At 37.0% G+C, this 24,979-nt stretch overlaps 1 protein-coding gene across 1 annotated transcript in view; it reads left to right on the top strand.

The window, feature by feature from the left end:
- astn2 (astrotactin 2) overlaps window positions 1-24,979 on the top strand; it is an 824,937-nt gene that overhangs the window by 605,102 nt on the left and 194,856 nt on the right. Inside the window, exon 14 of the mRNA XM_030148576.1 lies at window positions 16,382-16,548. Coding sequence (XP_030004436.1) covers window positions 16,382-16,548 — 167 coding nt within the window. The remainder of the gene's footprint in view (window positions 1-16,381; window positions 16,549-24,979) is intronic.

Here is a 24,979-nt window from a genome sequence, read left to right as displayed (position 1 = left end):
TTAGACTGAAGTTGCATTGCAAAATATCAGATACGTATTGGATTAAGGACCACATATGAAAGTGGCCTGGTTTGGATTTTTAAAAATCGGATATGTGCTGTTCAAACTGTCTTTAACAGATCAGATACAAGTCACATATGTGCAAAAAAATCGGATTTGGGCCACATTTGCCTGCAGTCTGAATGTAGTCCCATATTACTGCTTTCTTTACAGGAGGGTCGTGACCCAGAACTGGCTCGAGAACTTGTTCTAAGTGCGTTCCAAGTGGATTTGTTCAGTGTGCTTTTTATAGCTTTAAATGCATTCATTATCAAACCTTTATCATGACAGAAGTGCATTAAAGATGTTCAGTAGCTGCTTGTTGCCATGGTAAAGCAGACATTGAACTGAAAGATAACAGGTTTACATTGCTGTTTGAAGGCAAGACATAGCTCAAATATCACCTTGAATGAGTTAAATCTGCAGTTTTGAAGACTGACAATGTGTGATACGTCAGATTTGAAATATCCAAACTAAATTGTCCATTGGATTTGTATCCCTGGTTTATTTTATGTGCAAAGAAGAGTGATGCTAACTTCACTGAGTCTGAATGTTAAAATGAAAATGTGCATATTTTGCATTCCATAAAAGTGACTTTTGATACCACAGTGGTTCCCAAACTTTTTCAATGCAAACCCCAGAATAGAAATTTGTCTCCTCAGGAGCCAGAATTTGAAAAATAAATTATGATTTTTCCCAATTTTACAATTTGACTGACGCCAAAAGTATTGTTAAATAAATGCTCTTTGTTGCCAAATAAACATTAAGGACAAAAGGACACACCTGTGACTTTGGGGACAGAATGCTGGATTTTCATTTGCAGCATAATGCATTTTATTTCAGGTGCGATATATAGTCCAATATGATCTCAAGTGGGCTGGGCCAGTAAAATAATAGTAGAATAACCTATAAATAATGTCAACTCCAAAGTTTTTGCTGTGTTGTCAAGTGAAAAAAGTAAAATTGCATTATGAAAGTGTTTACGTCTACAAACTATCCTTTAAAAAAATATATGAATAACATGAACAACCAAGTGCAATTTTAACAATATTATGCTACAGTTTATCATTGGCGCATGTGCATTACAACTTACAGATCACAATGGATCTACAAATACACTAAACATTTAGTAACAGGCAAATTATTGTTAAAATTGCACTTACTTTTCTTAATACAGGGTGGGGAAGCAAAATTTACAATATTTTGAGGCAGGGATTAAAAGACAGTGTATGACCAATTAGTTTATTGAAAGTCATGAGAATTTATTTGCCACAAGAAAACTGATATAATAGAAAATGTTTTTATTCTATGTGTCCTCCTTCTTTCTCAATAACTGCCTTCACACGCTTCCTGAAACTTGCGCAAGTGTTTCTCAAATATTTGGGTGACAACTTCTCCCATTCTTCTTTAATAGTATCTTCCAGACTTTCTCGTAATAGTTTTGCTCATAGTCATTCTCTTCTTTACATTATAAACAGTCTTTATGGACACTCCAACTATTTTTGAAATCTCCTTTGGTGTGACGAGTACATTCAGCAAATCACACACTCTTTGACGTTTGCTTTCCTGATTACTCATATGGGCAAAAGTTTCTGAAAAGGTATGGATAATAGTGTTAGGTATAATTATGACATCAATATATGTTTGGTTTCAAAACAATTGACGTAGTGCCTGCTGAGAAAAAACAACTAAATGTTCATTGTAAATTTTGCTTCCCCTCCCTGTAAATTTCAGCTTGTACATATTTGTTCAGGTTATTCCCATTTTTTGTGAAAGGATAGTGTGTAAATTAAAACATTTTTGTGTAATTTAACTTTTATTTACACTAAAATGAAAAAAAAGGACTTTGGGGTTATTATTTGTATGTTATTATGGTAGTACTTCACTAATTGGTCTGTATGAATTAAAAACACTTTGTTACTTTTGATTAATATCTTCAGTCTAATTTTTGCATTTCACAAATTCGTTCCACAGGTCGGATTGGACCCTTTGGCGGGCTGGTTTTGGCCCGCGGGCTACATGTTTCACACCCCTGGTTTAGGGAATATTAAAGCTGTAGTGCTTGATAGTTCTTTGGCCTCACTGGGAAAAAATACCCAAGTTATTTTTGAGAATGGTGTAAGTGAAATGGTCTGACTGGAAATGAGAACTCCACACCCTTCTCTGGACTCTCTTTTCAGGCTGTAGAAAATCAACACTGTGATGGGAGTTTTGGATAGTCATAGGGGGAAGGAGAGTTAAATATGTGACAGCTACTAATTATAGTCAAACATGACTATTGTTGTACTATGTTCTAAGTTTCTATTTGATCAGTTTGGGCTGAGAAAGCAATAGAAGGAAGGTATTTTTTCTGCCTGATTTCAACTCATGCAGCTTCAACCCTGTAAAGCCTGAACCATTAAATCAGTGACAGAAAATTCCAGTTCTTTGAAACTGGAGCCTTTCTTGGTCCTTCTGAACAACCAAAAAAAAAAAAAATGGTTTTCAAATATCAGTTTCCATGTATGAGTTTCAATTTTGTATCATATTTGATACATCAGTAAGTGAACCTTTAAACTACAACAGTCCAGAACATTCAGATATATTTGTCGTGTGAACGCCTCTGTGTTCGTTTTTCTCCGATATGAATCTTAATTTTATGTGTGATCTTGTCATCTTTTACATCAGCATTAATTGTGCAATAAAATATACGCGTGATTTTAGGAAACACAACTGTCGATTAACGTTAAGATGTCAGCCTCTTCTTTGAGGTGTTAATTGTGCTGATAACACAAACTACTTCAAGTCCCTTCCCTTTAATAAGCTGATTTAAATATATACCGTGGACTATATCTGTTTAAATAATTCCTTTGCAAAATAAGAAAGCTGAGGGAAAAAAAATGACTGAAGTGAGTCTTTACAACAGAGGAGAAGTCTGCAAATTAAAGCCTGGCAGGAGCACGAGGGTCCTCCAAGTGTCATCGCGCATAATTTCCGTTCATAAAGTTTAAAGCAGCACCCACACCTCCCCTGCTTCTGCTGTCTCCGCTGTGTTTTCACATATTTCAGGAGCCTTTACATTTGGCAGAGGAGACTGCAGTGATGTGGTTTCCAAATGGCTTCGTCTTTTATTACTGATGAATACGAAGCTACATAAATGTATCAGCACATCCAAGGGTCTTTCTGCACTTTATGTAGCAACAGGTTTCAGCCACAGCATTAAAATAATAAAGTAAACTATTGACTTCTTCGTCTTCATCCTTTTCTCAGTCACTTGGGGAGTGTTAATAAAGTGAAATTATGTCTTTTGTAGTCTTCTCTTATCCTTAAACTCAGCAGAACCTTCACACTTTTCCAAAACATGTATGTTATTATCACTTTTAAATTCACCTTGAACCTTGTCTATTATTTTGACACTTCTTCTTTGACACATCTGATTTGATTTCCTTTTTCATATTATACACCTTTCAGTAAAACCCTAGTGAAACCTTTGGCTTTTATGACCCAAGTTTTTTTTTTTTTTTTTTTTCTTTTTTTTTTTTTTTTTAGCACATAAACGTCTTTATAAATGTCTTAACTCATTTGGCTTTGGCAAAAGCAGCCTTGGGGAATGTATAACTGACAAGCCTCCTTTTCTTGGTGTTAAATTTGCAGGAATTGAATGTATACCTGAAGGGCACCAACACAATTTATCTGCTGTAGGATGTTTTTAATGTAATAAACATCATATATGCATAGATGGGATGCTGCATAGCCATAAACAAGTTTAAAGTTTATCTGTAGCATCTGAGACTTGGGGTGTGCTGATAAAACTGTCATGAAAGCTTCAGCGATTGCATGGAAATGAGGAGAAGTGTTGACATCATCATCATCATCAGCTTCACATCAGCAGCAGCAGACTAGTATTGGCTTTATGGTTGAAAATAACACATTTTACTAACATTACCATTCAAATAAACAGTGAGAGATTAAAGGGAAATGTAGAGCAGTTCTATACTCGAGGGCAGAAACATCACCAACCACCACCAGCAACAACAACAATAACAACACTGTAAATTGAATTGTTGTGCTAACATATTATTCTGTGGTACAACAACAACTGATTACTTGAGTTGTTGTGATAACGCAAAAATACAAGTTAAAAATGTCTCAAATCTTAACTTGTGTAACTAACGTAGTGAATTCTGTCCATTTAACTTCACTGACAGTTCAGAGGAGTCGGTGGAGTAAAGCCCTGCATCATCATGTTTTGGTGATGTAACGTCCAAATGCATCACGGACAGTTATCAGATACATTTTCTGGTCATGAATTTATCGTCACTCCTTTACGCCTTGTTTTGAAGCTGGGAACACATTTTATAACTGTGACGACTATCCTTAATATAGTGATCACTTGTATTTTATGTGTGCTAATGTAGAATACATAGATTTCGTGCATGTTTAAGTTGTGTAGAGTGTTAACTGATAGTGTGAGAATTTTCCCTAACAATCATCTACAATGGGTTTGTCTCACTCTGCAGAAGTGTACTTAGAGTATAATTGGGGTTTTACTCATTCCTTGTCAATTATGGAAGCGATGTTTCCCTGAATATACACAATGATAAAGAAATACTCAAAGATGAAAAACTTTGTTCTCCATCATTAGGTTGCAAGAGTGAATTGCTCCGCAACTGACCATTTTCTTCATCATAGATAGAGAAGTTTGAAATAAAACAATTGTATTTGAGTGTGAATTAAAAATGATAAAACGGGAGGAATTATGAAGGAAAATCAGTTCACTGGCAACATGTGTGCTGTCACTTAAAAGGTAGACGCCACAGTGGTGATGTTCTGGCGATGTTAGTTATCATTTTTAAACATTCAGCTGCCTCCTGTCAATCACTTTACTGCTGAAGGCTGAAGAAGAATGCTGATACTAGCGTCTGTCTGGCGCATTGTAAAAGGTCAACTATCTTTTCTTACAGTTGTGTAACTGGTTTAGACTCATATAAAAGGCTGGACTTCAGCCAGCCCAGTTTGGACAATACCAGGGGCTCTGTGTGTGTATATTGTCTCACTTTGATTCTTGCAAGAATAACAAAGTATTTTTGTGATCCCTCACATCAGAGTGTGGTGTCTTTAGCTTACCGGCTGACAGGCCGTAAGCTATTGTCGTCATGCGGCGTCCGTCGTCGTCTGTCGTCCGTTACAAAAATTTCAATCGTCTTCTTCTCGGAAACTACAATTCCGATTGACTTCAAACTTGGTATACAGCTTCTTTATGATGATGTCAGCAAAAGTTAGTGAAATTATTTGGATCTGGATCTGATTCTGGATTTGGTGCGACTTTGAAACATTTCCCCATTATAAGAGATAGGAAGTGGATCGATGCAATAACTCAGTAAATATAAATGATATCAAATGTAAATTTCTGCAGTACAGCCCTGATGGGGAGATGACCCAAACATAATGGCCACATGCTGATCAGGATCTTCTTCTAGATCCGGGAACGTACGGAAAATTTAACATGAGCTCTTATGGGGAAAAAGTTTCAGCCATCTTTTTCTCCAAAACTACAGTTCTGATTGACTTCAAACTTGGTATACAGCTTCGTTATGATGATGTCAACACAAGGTATTGCAATTATGCCGATCTGGATCTGATTCTGGATTTGGTGCAACTTTGAAAAATTTTCCCATTGTAAGAGATAGGAAGTGGATTGATCCAATAAATCAGTAAGTATCAATGATATTAAGTTGGAATTTGAATTTTTTTACAGATCTGATTGGAATATGACCAAAACATGGGCTATTTCTGTAATATAATAAATACACATAACTCAGTGATAATAAATGGCATCTGGATACATTTCCCAAAGCTTTTAATTTGGCCGGTAAACTACAGGGCCATTGGTCCTATTTTTTTTAATAGATACAGAAGAGGATTAGGGCCACTGGGAAAAAGAGGTCCAAATAAAGGTCCATTATATTTTTTTATTATTATTATGAGAAAAAAGTCATAATTCTGACTTTTTTTTCCAGTGGCCCTAATTCTCTTCTGTAAATAGATATGGTAGGCCAATCAACCTCAAATTTGGTTCATATCGGTCATCCACAGTGGGTATCTTTTGTACATTGTAACGTTTATTTGCTTTATTATATAGCTGAGGATTGGGGGGATTTCAGGGATATACCCTTGATGAGAAAAAAGATAGAATTATTACTTTTTTCTCAGAATTCTGACTTTAATCTCAGAATTCTTACTTTTTTTCATAATAATAATAATAATAATAATAATAAAAATATATTGGACCTCCATTTTTATTAGCTTATTAACTTACCGGCCAACAGGCCGTAAGCTATTGTTGCCATGTGGCGTCCGGTGTCGTTGTCGTCGTCGTCTGTTGTCGTCGTCTGTCATCGTCGTCTGTCATCGTTGTCTGTCATCGTCGTCTGTCATCGTCTGTCGTCCGTTACAAAACTTTCAATTGTCTTTTCCGAAACTACAATTCCGGTTGACTTCAAACTTGGTATACAGCTTCTTTATGATGATGTCAACAAAAGTTAGTGAAATTATTTGGATCTGGATCTGATTCTGGATTTGGTGTGACTTTGAAACATTTTCCCATTATAAGATATAGGAAGTGGATCAATGCAATAACTCAGTAAATATAAATGATATCCAGTGTAAATTTCTACAGTCCAGCCCTGATGGGGAGATGACCAAAACATAATGGCCACATAATAAATGGAATCTGGATACATTTCCCAAAGCTTTTCATTTGGCGGGTAAGCTACAGGGCCATTGGTCCTATTTTTCTTTGTCTCAGAGTGCTGTTAAATCCATTACAATAACACACATTATGCATGTATTTTGTTTAAGAAAGTGCCTCAATCGTTTGAAATTGTGGAAGCAAAAAACATTCTGAACATTGTAGTTTTTGAACTGAATTGCTGCAGCTGAACTGTAATAATAATAATAATAATAATACATTTACAATTATGCCTTTGTCAGCTTTTAAATTATTAACTGAGACAGTAATTTGTAAATAAATAAAAATCAAAAATAAACTGTTAGAAACAAAGGTAGAATATGCATTGTAGGTAATCAAGACCTGGTAGTGCAGTGGTATGTATAGTTGCCTCATATCATAAAGGTCCAGGGTTTGATTCCACCAGCCAAACTAGAATAATTTTTAATTCAGCTAAATTAAATTTTAAAGTTCAAACAATTACCCCAAGAAATAACTAACAAATATGTCCAATAAAGAAAGACAGATACACACAACAAGGGATATTTCATTGAGACAACATGATGTATTTTAGGAGAATGTGTTTGTTCATTTGACGTAAAAATTCAAAGCAACACCCTGGAACTTTTGCTCGTGGGGTCCCCCAATAGTCAAGAAACGGTATTGTCTGTAACAGTCTGTATCTCAGTAATACTCACGCATTGGTTGATAAGTCATTGATGCTGGCGAACTTCCTGAGGACAGACAATTAATGTGTGTTCAACCATGTCTTCAGGCCAGGTAAAATAGCCTTACAGCATTTCATACTGACATTATTGTTTTATTTTTAAAAATATCAGAAACGAAAAAACATTAAGCATGTTAGTTACCAGCTTGATAAAACTGCGTAAGGCTACTGCTTGAGTAACTTGATGTATGGGCATAAACGGAAGGCTATGATTTCAGTAACACAACCTGAAACATAGTAAGCTTAAATGCAGAAGATTTTATAGAATTTATATTTACTAGTCCAACAGTAACACCGCCAGGTCTGCATCAGTGGGTCATCCCTCCTCCTCTTTCAGCTTGCGTTAGCCGGTGAAAGCTGGGCCAATATTCACCCTAGTCCGGCCTCTTAATTTTTCAGACGACACCATTACCCTCTGCTTTTCTTGCTGCTTCAGCCATGACCGTTTGCAGCAGTCCTTCACTTGTAACTTTCTGTTCGCCTGCCTCGTCTTCTGAAGGTGGACGGGGGATGTGACATATGCCTTAAAGCACTCAAATTTTGTAGTTCTTTTTGTGTAGCAGTTAGAACCTGAAACCAGAAGTTGCATACTACCAGTATAGGCGATACAGACGCTCTGGAGCGGCAACGAAAGTGCAAGGGCTCATTTATGCTCTACGTTAAAGATGTAGACAGATACGGACGGAGCGTTCTGTCCGTCCCCTGCGTACATTACGTGTGTAATTCTGGCCGTTTTCTGGGAGCTTACAGATGCGTACCACAAATGAAACAGAGCAGTACCACCGGGAGGCAGTGGAGGCAGTGTTGAGATTTGAACAGACTAACTTCCATAAATAGTGGATTTCAGAGAGCGACTGTGTGAGTTAGTGAAAAACTACAGACATACTGTATTTAGATTCAGATTCAGAATGCAGATTCAGAAAGCTTTATTTATCCCATACGAGGAATTCATTTACAGCTTACCACAGACATCAGTCAACATTCAAAGTGCAATGTGACAAACATGAGTCAGTATGCAAATATAAGATCATTGGAAGGCAACTACAAATAGATGCATTAAATAATCAACCATAAATAATCAATAAATACCATGGCAGGCTAAAAGACTAAAAGACCCTGTTGGTTCTGCTAACATTAAAAAATCTCATATAAAATGACTGCTGTCAGAGTTTAAAAGTGTGACACCTACCCTTTTCAATATTAACATTAGTATTCCCATTAGTAAAACCTTCTCTGTCGTCGCCATGTTTGTTATTATTGACTTTCTTCTTCTCAAAAAACTTTACTCTTCTTTGTGGTATTCAGCCAGTATGGTAATTAAGAGCAGCACCCTCTGATGGATTGAGAAATCCTTATTCCAATGTACAGGATGCATGGAAGTATGAAGGCAGTGACACATGACAAAGTTAGAAACAAACGTACCTATTTCCGTACTTAAAGCTAGCATAAAGGAGTCTTAATTAAACCTTTTGTGAGTGGTTGTACCACCAAAATGACCTTGAAAATATAGTTTAAAGGCTGAAAAACTCCATAGTGTTGCTTTATGGCAGTCCTTTCACTCGTATTTATTATTTTTATAAGTTGAAACAACACGTTACATTTTACAGTGAACATACACTGTCTTCTTGCAGCCCTTTACCTCATCAGTCCACTGAATAGTCAGACCTGAAATGATAAAAACACCTACAAAAACACACACATCACCATGATTTACACTCTCATAACAATGCCAAACAGATAAGACGTAAGACACGTTCAGCCACAGATGAGTCAGAACAGCTGCTGGTGATACTGGTAAATAATGCTGTGAATTTCTTTGGTTAATCGCTGTAATCCAATGGGAAAACATAAGGAGAGACTGAAGCAAGTCTGTTCGCCACATGTTCTACCTGCTTGTTTATGGTGAACTGTCAAAGATGAGCATTTTGTTATCTTTGAGACAAAAAACTATACTGAACAAAAATATAAACGCACCACTTTTGTTTTTGCTCCCATTTTTCATGAGCTGAACTCAAAGATCTAAAACTTTTGCTGTGTACACACAAGGTTTATTTCTCTCAAATATTGTTCACAAATCTGTCTAAATTTGTGTTAGTGAACACTTCTTCTTTGCTGAGATAATCCATTCACCTCACAGGTGTGGCATATCAAGATGCTGATTAGACAGCAGGATTTTTGCACAGGTGTGCCTTAGGCTGGCCACAATAAAAGGCCACTCCAAAATGTGCAGTGTTATCACACAGCACAATACCACAGATGTCACGAGTTTTGAGGGAATATGCAATTGGCATGCTGACTTCAGGAATGTCCAGCAGAGCTTTTGCCTGTGAATTGAATGTTCATTTCTCTACCATAAGCCATCTCCAAAGGTGTTTCAGAGAATTCATGAAGAAGACTGTGCGAGGAAAATGGTGGTCACACCAAATACTGACTGGTTTTCTGACCCCCCTGGACCACCCAATACAGTAAAACTGCACATTTTAGAGTGGCCTTTTATTGTGGCCAGCCTAAGTCACACCTGTGCAATAATCCTGCTGTCTAATCAGCATTTTAATATGCCACACCTGTGAGGTGGATGGATTATCTCAGCAAAGGACAAAGGAGAAGTGCTCACTAACACAGATTTAGACAAATTTATGAACAATATTTGAGAGAAATAAACCTTGTGAGTACACAGAAAAAGTTTTAGATCTTTCAGTTCAGCTCATGAAAAATGGGAGCAAAAACAAAAGTCGTGCATTTATATTTTTGTTCAGTGTATTTGTCGTATCACTTACAAGCATCTGTCTGTAGGCATTATTCTAGTAAACACAGATATCTGTTTTTTTGTTGTTCTTTTTTGTTAAGCATATCTCTGTCTGAATGATTACTCAAATGCAAAATTTTGACAGTTTTGTGAGGGCAAGGTAGAACACTAATCCATGCCCCCTCCACGCTGATGCAGATACTTTGCAAAACAAACTTTTTTTTTCTCATCTTGTGCACTGGTTTCGGTCACTGAAATAAAGACGTTTAAAACTCTTTCCAAACTGAATACAGAAAAACAAAAGAAGGAAAACAAAGAGTTCAGGAAACAGTGACATCGCATTCCACAGACCACTGTGACGAGGTGTGGAAGTACTGTAGGTTCAGTGACGTGTAGTCAGAGGAGGCAGGGGAGGCAGAGCCTCCCTTGTCAATCTTGAAAAGAAAAAAAAAACTTGACTATAAAATATAATAAATGTTGATAGTTATCAGCTGGTATGTCCTATAAACTCATTTTCCGTTTGAATCCAATATTGTTATTATTATTATTATTTGTTTTTTTGTCAGTTAGAATAGCAGAATTTCCACATGCTCCATTCAAATACAGGGAGGAGGCAGCGCTGTGCTGTGCCTCCAGGAGAACTGTCTACTCCCCTCATGAACTCTGCTGGTACCTGATGAAAATATTGTGTCGCTGTCCCTCTGTATATCGCAGTTAAAATCCTTTCAAACACTCTGATTATATGCTCTATCCTTCCATAATCTGCATAACGTATGGAATGTATTTCTGTAGTGTGTTTAGGCTCGCAGATTAATCATAAAACCACAGTGAAAAAGTCACTAGGGGAGACAAACAGTACCCCTGCCTCATGATAGATGGCGCCTGTGAGTCCACAGATTCATGCGCTTATAATCTTCTTTGTTCTTTTTTATACACTTTAATTCACCTCATCAAAAATGGAGGATTACATTTCATGTACAAATAAAGGTAAGACCATAAACTTTTTTTTTATTTTTAGTTTGAAATGGCTCTTTTTGAAGGTTTCCTGTTGAGTTCCTGCCAGTCTACCTATGCTGACTTGATGCAGAGCCCATATACCCAGGCCATTCCTTTGGCTCACTCTCTCTATTCCAGTTTCTCAGGCCACCATATATTTGTAGATCTGGCTCTGAAAGAGTCAGTGCCTCCCCAGCCATGAACCCCACTGCACGTCACCGAGTAAGTTCCATTGTGGATCTCATGCTGCCTTCAGGTGCTATCGGGAAGATGATCCTTTCCACTTTGAATTCAAAATTCTGTGTGTTGTGTTCAAGTGCTTCTGTTGTCATAGCAAAATGAAAAATGGCTGACCTGCTGCTTGGTAAATAGTTTTGAATGTGTTAATTCATCTGCTACAGCATTTTTCTTTTAAATTTTGCTTACAATAAATGTGCAAAATCATCAGCTAATAGCAGCAGAACGTTAATAAAACCATTGTTTATCATTCGCAGTTAATCCCTTGTTGCTCTCCACCATGTTGGAGGTCAAAGGTTTCTCAGCAGCTTGTGGATCAGAATTTTTTCCCAGTTCTCCCGTGAAAATCACAAAGTGAGGGGGTGTTCATGTGCAATTATTGACATTATTATTGACATAGTTCCCATAGTATGTGAAGGCAGGACAAGTGGAGCCAGATTGGATTTTCATCTGGTGGTTGTGAAGAGCAGCTGTTTTGCCGATTTTAATTCTCACACTGTCCTCTTCATAAAGAACCAACATGTCGGTCATTGCATGATCAGCATTCTTTAAAGGACTGAAGTTATTTGATGATTTAACCACAGAGGAAGATAGACTAATACTATATTTACAGGATTCTGATTGGTAAATGGTACTCGATCATCTCACCACACTGCCATCTACAGGCCTGGCATACTCTTTACAGTGTACATATATGGGGCCACGTAAATAAAGATTTTTCTGAAAACAGTCACGTGTGTACAAGGTTGAAAAAAAAAAAAACAGAGGGGGAAATATCCATTTTCCAAAATACCCAGCTACATGTAAATGTAGCCTAAAATAAAGTGAGAAATGAGAGTAACCATATAAGTCTGTGAAGAAATGATCCTCATTATCATCACTTACGCATCACGAAACTGGATTCTGTTGTAATTTTTTGCCTAAATCCAATATCTGCCATCAGGTATTTCAGATATTTTGTAGCTTTTACTGCTCGATTACGGGTTTGATTTTGTTGGAACGTCACAACAGAAAAAATACACGCCACATTCTGCTTAGACTGACTTTACCAACAAACTGACCCCGAACAATCCCTGAGAATGGGATGTCGATCATCATGTAGATCACAACAGAACATTATTTTATTTCTACAGTGAAAATGTGTCTCTGGTGTTGAGCACAGTTGTAGCTGATACACATAATAATGGTGTCAGTGTTGAAGGGATGTTATACTTGCTTGTTAATTCAGATGTCACGGTCCCAAAAAACTCATCTCCAGGTCGAAACAGTAAGAACCTCTTTCATCATTCAGGCTCCAATTGGGGTTAAGAAGGGGCTAAATGGATTTATTGAAGTTAAATACAGTGATTAGTGTGATTTTCTACTGTCAGTGTTTTATGTTCACTAGATCATGGTGTACCGGGACACAGTTAGGAGACGGACACAGTGGAATTACTTTGAATAAAGCCATGAAAATAATTTGAATGTTGAATACAATTAAGGTGCCAGTGATTAATTTTTTTCCGATGATGTTTTTTGAGGCTGTAAAATAAGGTTAATGTTTCTGGTCATTTTACAGCAATGTATGGCTTCAATACATACTCAACTGTGTCTGTCCAATAAAGGGATCCATGCTAACAAAAAATGTCACTCTTTGTACCTTAACGTGAACTGAAAAGCACAGATTTGGGGCTGACAAACAAAACACAATGTATTAAGATGTGACTCACCTCCTATAAGTATTATCCTTCCATAAAGATGGAATATATTAACTGGTCAGCTATTGCAAACTTATTTTTCTCTCCTATCCTTGATTTATCAAGTGCATTCATTTCATCTGCTCTTTATCTCCACATATAAAGTGAATGGAAAGCACAGGTTGTATAAAAGCAGCTTCTAAATCCATATTGTTAGCCTTATAGCATAACTGCGTAACTCATACACAAATGGACAAAAGTATTGGGACGTGTTGAATTCAGGTGTTTCTTTTGTAATACGAGTCTGGGATACAAAACAATAATGACAAATATTATAATATAGTTTTATATTGATTATATTATATATATTGATTGAGAATTTTATATTGATATTAATATTGTTGTTTATATCTCAAATCAGCATAAACAGGACATCTTACAGCTTTGGCCATGATGTATCCCAATATTTTTGTCCATATACGTAGTTTAGAAACATCAATATTCCCTTTAATGGGAGATGTGAAGAAAGTAGATGGTTAGTTGTGGTAGAAAATTATTATGTACAGTCAGAGCACAAAAAAAATATCTTAGAAATTTAGAGTTAGAACATTTAAAATCATAGTCATGGATCCAAAAAAAAAAAAAATCAGTGTTTAGATAAATTAAGTGAAAGCCATCTCTGAGGCGTTTTGAAAGCAAAGATAACAATTTAAAGCAAACTAAACAATGCAATGATATTTATCCCAATTTAAAACTATATTATGACATCCATCATTATTATTTTATATCCCAGACTCTCATTAAAAATGAAACACGTGAATTCAATGTGTCCACATATTTCTGTCCATATAGTGCAGGACTGAGGCAATTATGCTATGAGGCTAACGATATATGTCTATGACTGAAACAGCAACGGCAGATATATAGGATATGTAGACTGCCCTTCATTTGTTTGACCTTGCAATTACTGCGAGATACTTTGGATTGTTTTTCAGTCAGTGTAAGATAGAAAATACATCTCATAAAACCTGAAAAGTGTTTTAAGTTAAGTTTCTACCTCAGCCTGTCATCACTGCTCAGTGTTTGCATCTGCTGCATCCCAAATTATCTGATCAGTCGCATCCAGCAAAAATAACTGGGATAACAGTGGTTTAAACAGGGGAAAAATAGTCACATTATCCACAAGTTTCTTAAAGGACCACATGGAGTTTACTCTCATGCAGCAGCACAATATTAAATAAAATACAGCCCCTTTTACATGTGCTTATATTTCCCTACACTAACTTAGAAGAAAATAGTTTTGTGGTATTTCCACATCAGCATCATGTATTATACTTTTAACAGTTTGGCTGAGGCAGCAGAAATGTTCATCATTTGTTTGCGTTAAAATCTTTTGTTTACATCTGAGATTTATGCAACCCCAATAATGAACAGCAGGCTATTAAGTCGACAAGTTATTAGTGTGGTAAGTAAAATTAGATTTTTAATGGAGCACAGTTTTATATACAATGCATCTCTTGTTGCGACATTCATGCTTAATTAGAATTTTGTATGCAGGAAGGAAATATAATTCATTAAGTAAGCACTTGGTAAATTAAATGTTGTAAATTAGCCAATTTGAAGTTTGGGTCTGGTCTAAGTGTTTTCCTTCTGACTTGTCTCTGCTGTCAGACTTAAGTGACTTGTTTTTTCTGGGGTGGTTGAGTTTGAATATTGTACTCAAAGTAAAAGATTCAAGATTCAAAGTGTTTTATTGTCATGCGTATAGTAAAGACAGGATTCCCTGTACAATGAAAATGAGAATTTATGATGTACAGGGTGGGGAAGCAAAATTTACAATGAACATTTAGTTGTTTTTTCTCAGCAGGCACTATGTCAGTTGTTTTGAAACCAAACATATATTGATGTCATAATCATACCTAACACTATTATCCATACCTTTTCAGAAACTTTTGCCCATATGAGTAATCAGGAAAGCAAACGTCAGAGTGTGTGATTTGCTGAATGCACTCGTCACACCAAAGGAGATTTCAAAAATAGTTGGAGTGTCCATAAAGACTGTTTATAATGTAAAGAAGAGAATGACTATGAGCAAAACTATTACGAGAAAGTCTGGAAGATACTATTAAAGAAGAATGGGAGAAGTTGTCACCCGAATATTTGAGGAACACTTGCGCAAGTTTCAGGAAGCGTGTGAAGACAGTTATTGAGAAAGAAGGAGGACACATAGAATAAAAACATTTTCTATTATGTAAATTTTCTTGTGGCAAATAAATTCTCATGACTTTCAATAAACTAATTGGTCATACACTGTCTTTCAATCCCTGCCTCAAAATATTGTAAATTTTGCTTCCCCACCTTGTATAAAAAAAAAAAGAAATAGAATAATTTAATTAGGAAATTAAAAGAAACAAAACAAAGTGACATTTAAGAATGACATGTAAAAGAGAATGGGTATAAAATATAAACTACTATTACTAAGTAAATATATATTTACATAATATATTAATGTATGTTGCTGCTGTTAACTGAAATTTCCCCACAGTGGGATCAATAAAGTCTTGTCTTGTCTTGTCTTGTCTTGTCTTGTCTTATCTTGTCTTATCTTATCTTATCTTATCTTATCTTATCTTATCTTATCTTATCTTATCTTATCTTATCTTATCTTATCTTATCTTATCTTACCTTACCTTACCTTACCTTACCTTACCTTACCTTACCTTACCTCATCTTATAAATGTGCAGTCTGTTGTACATTAACAGTGCATGGCATCTGTACAGTGCAGTATAAACAAAAAACACACCAAAAAATAAGAAAAAGCCGGCGTTTGAGAGCAGACACATTCGCCTTGGAGGGTGCCATCTTGTTTTAAAAGTGGAAGATGTTACCTCTAACTCTGAAACAACAGTACAGTTATTCTGATAAAGGCTCATAATATCAGCAAACAGGACAAAACCTAGAAAAGTAAGTTGTTAAGGCAGTACGTTAATGAAATAAAACCATCACTGATTTTCCTATCAATACCAATGAGATAATCAGGATATTTAATTGTCTTAGGTTAAATCCCAGTGCCCACTTCTCCTCTTTCATCCATCCCATCATACTGTCTTTTTTCTCCTCCTCACTGCTGCTTGATCCTGATTAAAATTCACAGGCTGACCTCTGCTCTTCACGCTCTTCCTCTCCCTCCCTGATCTATTTCCTCCTCCTCCCTCCAACCTCCTTCTCGTCTCCCTTTTTTCCTTCCCAGTGTCCTGAGGGGCTGAGGCCAATGAAGGATGGCTCAGGTTGCTATGACTACTCCAGGGGCATCGACTGCACCGATGGCTTCAATGGCGGCTGTGAACAGCTGTGTCTCCAACAACTCGTGCCCCTTGAAGCTGACCCTGGTTCCAACAACGTGCTCATGTTTTGCGGGTAAGAATAAGCAAGAAAGATTTAAAAGCCGTCCGCTCAGTGGAATTAAAGCCCGGTAATGAAACCAAATTTAATAAATGATATTCCAGTTTCTCCCAGGCAGATACCACAAGAAGAAAATAACAAGTAACTTTACCTCCTTTTATGTAAATCAAAAGCCAAGGTCCAAATATTATTATAAGAACAGGTGTAGTACATCAGCAAAGCAGCTACAGTGTGTTAATGCAACTGGTCAAAGATTAAACCTGACTCTTGCTGACCATCCTCAGGAGTAAAAAAAAAAAAAAAAAAAAAGAACCCAATGAATGTCTACACTCCACTGAGTTAAAATCTATGGCCCGTCAACCTCTTTAAGCCTTTTTTCTGGAACTAGCCTGTTTCAGATGGTGTGGTCACCTCCAGAGAGGCCCCACTTTGAAAGGTTAAATGGATACCAGCTGTGTTACACTGCAGTATTCCAACTCTTCTCTGTATTATTTAAGGTGTCTGATGAAAAGCTTGAAAATTTAAATGTGAAATCGCTATAGCCAACACTCTGTAGTCAGTGAGTTTGGATTAAAATCACTAAACTCGGCAACAATTAATAATAATAGTAATAATAATGGATTTGATTTCTATAGCACTATTCTTTTTTTTTATATATATATAATTTACTTTTTATTGACATTCAGTATCAGACATTCGCATTCGGTACATCATATGTACATATATCATGTTGTCTGCTCTAAATGCCAAAATAATATTTTTTGTTTTATGTCCAAACACTGAAAAGAAGGCAGATAACTAAATAAAAGAAGAAAAAAAAACAAAAAAGAAATAACTATGTATCTATCGCACTTTTCAAACCGTTTTACATTCTTGATCCATTATTCATTCGCTCTCACATTCACACTCTGGTGGTGGTAAACTATGTATGTAGCCACTACTTCCCTGGAGCAGGCTGATGGAACTGTGGCTTCCAATTCGCACCAAACGGCCCCTCCAACCACCACCAGTGTGAGTGACACTGGAGGCAAGGTGGGTGAAGTGTCTTGCCCAAGGACACAACAGCACATAACAAGGACAGAGCGGGATTTAGACCACCAGCTCTTTGGTTACTTGACAACCCACTCTACCTCCTGAGCTATGGCTGACCGACTTATTCATATAAAACCCATTTCTTATGGTAGCTGGGACATGATCCAAAATTAAATGCAAAAAAGAACTAGAGATTTGTCTCTTTGATTGAACCTTTATTTAACTGACAAAAGTACAGGTTTTTTCTTGCAACAGGACGATTAGCAGATAAAATTGATAAATGCTAAAAAGACAGATTTAACCCTTAAAAATCCAGTGCAACTTTTATGGCAGCTCCTAAATAGATTTTTCTCTTTTTTTACCTTTCTTAAGTGGTTTATCACTATTTATTATGATACTATCCAATGTATTTTGCATTATTCAGTGTAATAATGTATTTTTCCCTATATTTAATTAACTGATCCTGTAAATATTCATAAACACAGAGGAAACTGAAGAAAAAGTGACTTTTTTAGCAAAATGTATCATCAAGTGAACATAAAAACAAAACCAAGCCTCAAAAACCACTGTCACACCACATGGGTTTTAGTAGTGAATCAATGTTACAGAAGATGATTCACTACAGAGTCTCTGAACATCCAAATGGATCATACCCAATGACCATGAAAAGATGACAAACTGTTTCACTCCAATTATTTACTTGTCTTGATAGGTTTAGTGGATCAACAGGTATTAAACATTAGAGATGTGTAGATGCTTTTGGTCACCGGTGGCTCTGTGGGTCTTTATGGGTTAAACTCTCTCTTTCTAGTGCTGATTAAGGCTGCACATCATACTCTCCAGCATCCACATGCCACTAATGTTAATGTCTTGACTGGTTAAAAATTGAAGACAGATTAAATGCTGCCATTCAGCTTAAAGCATGAACAGTTTTACAATCCAGAAACCCAACATATCAGTAAAGACAATTAAAACTCACTTTAACTTTACCGTCTTATACAGTACATATCCCACCAAATAAGCAATACAGGACAGGTTTTCAATTCCCATATAAGCACTATTGATCGTCAGTGCTCAAAAATATAGAGAATAATGAAAATGTGGAATTCTCTACCATTGTCTTTAACCCATTAAGTCCCAAGCAGCCACTGGCAACCAAAATCATCAACTGATCTAAAATGTCAGAGGCTCCATAGTGAACGTGAAAATACAGTCATCTTCTACAACACAGGTGTCAAACTCCGGTCCTCGAGGGCCGGTATCCTGCATGTTTTAGATGTTTCCCTCTTCCAGCACACCTGACGGTCGTTATCAGGCTTCTGCAGAGTTGGATGATAGGCTTATCATTTGAATCAGGTGTGTTGGAAGAGGGAAACATCTAAAATATGCAGGATACCGGCCCTTGAGGATCTGAGTTTGACACCCCTGTTCTACAACATCGATTCACTGGTAAAACCCATGGAGTTGGATAAATGGCAGTGGTTGGAGACACTTGTTTTTACATTCACTTATTGATATCTTTGTTGAAAAAGTGACTTTTTTTCACTTTTCTCTGTTTCTGATATTAACACCATCAACTTTAATCCAAACGTTTATGATCATGTACATGATCAGTAAATTAAATGTAAGGGTATTGCATTAAATTGTGATAAATCACTTAAGAAAGGTTAAATATTGAGGGGAAAAAAAATATTTGAGAACTGCCACAAACGTGGCACTGAGTCTTTATGGGTTAAACAAATTAACAAAAAAAAAGTAAATGATGAACTAACTTAGAACATCATATTTGTAGGGCATATGGCAGTTTTACTGTGTTGCTCTAAAGTGTAGATGTGTGTTGACTTAAATGAACTGTAATGCTCAGTGTTGTAGTATCTGAGGTAAGTGTTTAGGAGAATGTTTTAGAATGAGGATGAGTAGCTGTAATTTAGATCCTAATACAATACACAAGTAACACTGTTGTGTCAGACTCCACAGCAGTGGCGGCTGCTCGTCTTTCAGACAGGGGAAGCTCATTGTCGGCTTACATCAAAACCAAACCAAAAAAAAAAAAAAAGTCAAGTTATTTAAACATACATTCGGCCCTCCGTTCCTTTTTAAGAAAATGGTCAGTAACCTTATCGTACCAAGTAGGCATCTTTTCCAGGGACTGGACCAGTGTCCTCTCTGCTTAGATTACCTTGGCCCATTGTGTTGTAGGTGTAAGACCTCAGCCTTTTTAAACAAGAGATGCTCCTTTCACTGCGACCTAGCCGACAGTATGATTTATTTAACTATCTACAAAACGATATTCAACTCAAACAAGAAATGATTAAATTATGTAACTGAAACAAGAAAACGCTGAAATTACGTTAAATTGAAACAAGGAAGTACAATGAGTGTGTTTTATTTACAGTGCAAGAAATGAACGAGTAATTTCGTAGTGGTTTCTCTCTTGATTTCACAGCAGAATGCGCGACGGTATTAAACTGAACTGTGTCAGTGAAGGAGTAGATCTGAAAACAGCTGTCAATCAAACGGGATTCAGCCTTTCGACTGATCCTCCAATCAGCACGTGGGATTCTGGCGTCCAGCCCGGCCGAGCTCCGCCCACAGCTCCATTCACCCCCAGAGACGCCCGGCGTCCGGGGGCGGGACAACATCGTGGCATTTATCCAATTACCGTCCAGTTTTGAGGCAATGAAAAAACACTGTTCCACTCAGTCCCATTGAAGCCCAGAGACGCCTGCAGTCTACGGACAAATGCACTGAGCAGAGATAGTGTGAGAAAACAGTGCAATGGGAATGTATGAGAAGAGAACGACATCGCGTCCGTTGATTTGTGATAAAGCTGATTTGAACGAACTCATCTTTAAGATGAACGTGTTCTAACACATTTATAGTCAATAAAATGTCAACACAACCATACATATTTAACCATTTAATTTTCGTAATTTTAGGGGAAGCCGGGCTTCCCTTGCAGTCTATGAGAAATCGCCACTGCTCCACAGGTATCAGGTCAACTATAGTTAACAGGTGATTGTGAGGGATTGGACACAAAAAGAGCATCTACCGAAGGCTTTGTGCTAAACTTATGAGAGAAAAGTCAGTCAGTTTGAAAAGAGCATTTTTCTTTTCTTCTGATCTTTCTCCATTTCCAGCACATAATAGTGGGAAAATAATCAGGGAGCCCAGGTGAATCTCAGTGTGTAAAGACCAAGGACAGAAACCACTGTTGAACATGAATGACCTTCGAGCCCCAGGCAGCATTGCGTCAGAAACAGTCACACTTCCATGATTAATAAAGTATGTGGGCTCAGGAGGTCTTTAGAAAACCACTTCCACTTAACACAATCCAACCATCCATCCATTATGCAAGAATGAAGGCCTGTGTCAGTTTTGTTCAGAACCAATGCACCTGAGCTCATGTCAGATGAACTGAAAAACAGTGGAAATGGACAGATCATCCATACTGTCCAGACAGTATCTGTGATGGTCTGGGGCTGCATCGGTGTCCACACGGTTGACCTGCATATGTGTGAAGGAACCATCCATATCAAGCCATAGATTTGAGTTCTTTGAGACATAAGCTGTCATCAGGTTGATTATTTTTTTCCCTGAAGCACAATGCCAGTACTAGGGCACTGGTGCAAAACTGTCCTGTCTGTCCACATCTATCTCCTATTGAAAATGTATGGAAATCATTCAACATTCAACAGACAATCAGACAGCGGCCACCACTGACTGGTGAGCAGCTGAAGTCTTGTATAGAGTGAACAGAAATGCAATTAACAATGAAAAACATACCATCCTCAGCTCCCAAATGCTTAAAAAGCTTAACCCATAATGACACAGTGCTACTTCTGTGGCAGTAAAAAAAAATTCTATTTAACCTTTCTTAAGTGATTTATCACCATTTATGATATTATTGTCCACTGTATTTTGTGTTGGATTTTTTTTTCTCTTTTTTCAGTGAAAATAATCTTTTTTTCCTGTGTTTAATTCACTGATCATTTAGATGTTCATAACAGCTCAGATTAATGTTGAGGGTTATTATTTAAGAAATAAAGAAAACTAAAGAAAAAGTGATTTTTTTTTTTTTTTTCAGTAAAGCCTGTCATTAACTGAACATAAACCAAGTGTCTCCATCCACTGTCATTTGTCAGACTCCATGGGTTTTACTGGTGAATCAATGTTGGAGAAGATGACAATGTTTCCACGGTAACTACGGAGCCTCTGAATGTCCAAATGGTTCATATCTGATGACCATGAAAATTTGACAAACTGTATTTTACACCATTTTTTTTTTTACATGTATTGATAGGATTTAATGGATCAACAGGCATTAGACATTTTAGATCAGTAGATGCTTTTCGTCATCAGTAGCAGTGTGGGTCTTTATGGGTTAATGAAACAACCTGCAACTCTGGACAGCGATGAAAGTGTGGCCAAACAGCCCAAATTCAGTGAAGTGAGAGAGAAACCATAATCCTCTGCCTTCAGCGTCGTCCTCGCATACAGATCCTCTCATCCTTAAGGTAAATAAGTTAATAAAATACGTCTATTTGTTTTTCTAATTATGTCCTTTCAAACTGCACTTTTTTGGTTTTAAAAATCATTAACATTTTTTTTTTTTTTTTTTTTTAAGATTTTTGGGTGGTTTTTGGAGGCTTGAACAGATTAATTATATTCCACTTAATTTCAGTAGGGGAAATTGATTTGTAAAGCACAAAACAAGCTACAAACAAACTAAAACTTCACCCCGTCTTCATAATTTATCTTTCCTTGAGCGACTAGAATGTCTGACAAATACAAACTATGCCTCTTTCCCTACAGTTAGTGCAGCTGCTGACAGTGGTTGCTGAATGCAAAAACATACAACTGAGGATCACTGACAGAGGAAGGATGTTCTAATCCTCTTTGAGTTGCATCTGGTCCATAGTGTGAAATGGTCTAAACTTGCTAGAACATGTTCATCTGTACTAGGAATGAACAGTCTAACTTTGAAATATAATTCACAGTAGTTTCAATCCTAGATCCTTGAGCATCTGTGGTACATGTCCATCATGTCTTTATTTCTGATCTTATGTGAGCTGTACTGCATACTTCATCAATTTTGGACATATACTTAACGCCATTAAAAACACACGGTCCAAACGTGGTGTAATTTCCAAAAAATTATTTGCTCAGGTGCCTATTTTGTATACGTCGCTCACGAGATGAGTAAGACAGATAACAGCTGTATTTTTTTCATTCCCGACGCGCACATCGTCGGCATTTGGACTAATCCCTTAATGTCGGACACTGAGTCGAATCTCTTGTTCAGAGTCACGCTTGACTGGTAACTTTAGGTGTGGTCAATAGTCTATATAAAGGCAGCAAAGAAAGCGCCCAAATGATTTTGCCAGCTCAAAATGCCATGACTTACAAATACAACAGAGATAACGTGCCATTGGCATGTTACGCGCAGGTCTGAGCCATGGTGACATCGCTCGCCATCTGCGCTGTCATCACCAGTGCCAGATCGTTGCCGGATCGGAATCAGATCCCCCAGGACAGGATCATGAGACTTGTCAGTTCCATGCGTCGTCGCTGCACTGCTTGTTTGGAAGCCAAAGGTGGACAGACCCAATATTGAATGATGACACTTCAGTCTCTGAGCACATGAATTCAGTGAGTGAATAAACATGTTAAGTTCAAATTTTGTCCACAGTTCATTCTCTAATGACCAGTGCTTCCCTCTTTAATGTGAAGGTAACCCCAAACCAATTAATTTAATATATCTCCAAATGTACATATTATTCTGACCCGAGCATTTTTAATGGCACTAAGTACTGTACTTTCCGGGTTATAAGGCGCACCAGAATATAAGCCGCACCTGACTATAAGCCGCGGCTGACTTTAAGTCGCACCTGACTATAAGCCAAAGGTGTCCACGTTGTGACATGAGATATTTACACAGAAAGATGGTAGACAGACAGATTATTTAAATATTTATTTCCATACCTTAACTGCTTTTTTCCAAACAGTGCCTGTAACACGGCAGTAAAATGGCAGTAACACGGCTGGTTAAAAAACCCAGAAAAGTCATTGATCTCTATCTTCATCTTCCTTCTGCTCATTGAAACCACTGCAGTCATCTTCTTCAGTGTTGGAGTTGAACAGCCTCAAAGGCTCCGTCACACACCTTCTACGTCTCTCCTCCATTGTTGCTCAATGGCACTTCCGTGCTGCAGCTCTATTTCCTTCTTTGACAGACACATCGATTGCTTTTAACCTAACAGCTGCAAAATATGCATTTCTTCATGTGTTTTCCATGGTTAGGGTTTGTGCATGACACACAAAATGATTGTTAAAAGTTAAGATTAAAACTTCTCCTCTTCACATCACCTCTTCCACCTGTCTGTCTCACTTTTACACTTTCTTCCAGAGCGCCCCCTGGTGGCGGTTAGCCTGTATAAATCTATACTCGAGCTGCATCGCTGTATAAGCCGCAGGGTTCAAAATGAGAAAAAAGTAGCGGCTTATAGTCCGTAAAGTACAGTATGTTATCATACAACTTACCACTGTGATGGCAAATTCACAAAAAGACTCTGCAATTTATCGTATAACACCAACACACACTATAGTGTTGAGTTTTGGTTTTGAACGCCGGGGTCCTGATTTGCTAGAGATACACAGCTCATAGAACTGGGAACTTTTGTGCCTGGAGTCTCACTTTCATTGGGACAAGAGTATTTAAATGACTGACACAATGGGATTTAACAAATTTGAGGTTGTTAATTCACTCCATTAGGTATAGCTGGAGTGGGAAACTGTAACTCTTTTTCTATAACTAATAATTTTCATATTCAACTAATTCTGTAAAGCCCTGTGAGGAAACCTTGTTGTGATATAGGGCTCTACAAATAAAATTGAATTGAATTGAATTGAATAACTAAGTTGTAGTTATATATATGAAAAAAATACATATATCTCATAAAGACCCAAACAGCCACTGGAAACCAAAATCATTTACTGATCTAAACTGTTCAATACCTGTTGATCCATTAATCTTATCAATCCATGTAAATAACTGGTGTAAAATACAGTTTGTCATCTTTTCATGGTCATCAGATATGACCCATTTGGACGTTCAGAGGCTCTATAGTGAAAATGGAAACACCGTTATCTTTTGCAACATTGACTGACCAGTAAAACCCATGGAGTTTGATTAATGACAGTGGATGGACACACACAATTATTAATATTTTCTGAAAAGTCACTTTTTTTTTCAGTTTTCTCTGTTTCTGATATAATAGCTCTCAACTTTAATCTGAGTTTTTATGAACAGCTACATGATCAGTAAATCAAATATTGGAAAATACATGATTTTCACAGAAAAAACACAAAATACAGAGGATAATATTATAATAAATGGAGATAAATCACTTGA

The sequence above is a fragment of the Sphaeramia orbicularis genome, chromosome 12 (assembly GCF_902148855.1).
Source record: "Sphaeramia orbicularis chromosome 12, fSphaOr1.1, whole genome shotgun sequence".
NCBI classification, from domain to species: Eukaryota; Metazoa; Chordata; class Actinopteri; order Kurtiformes; family Apogonidae; genus Sphaeramia; species Sphaeramia orbicularis.
Note: the sequence above shows the minus strand (reverse complement) of the source record. Positions and strands in the feature narration are given on the sequence as shown.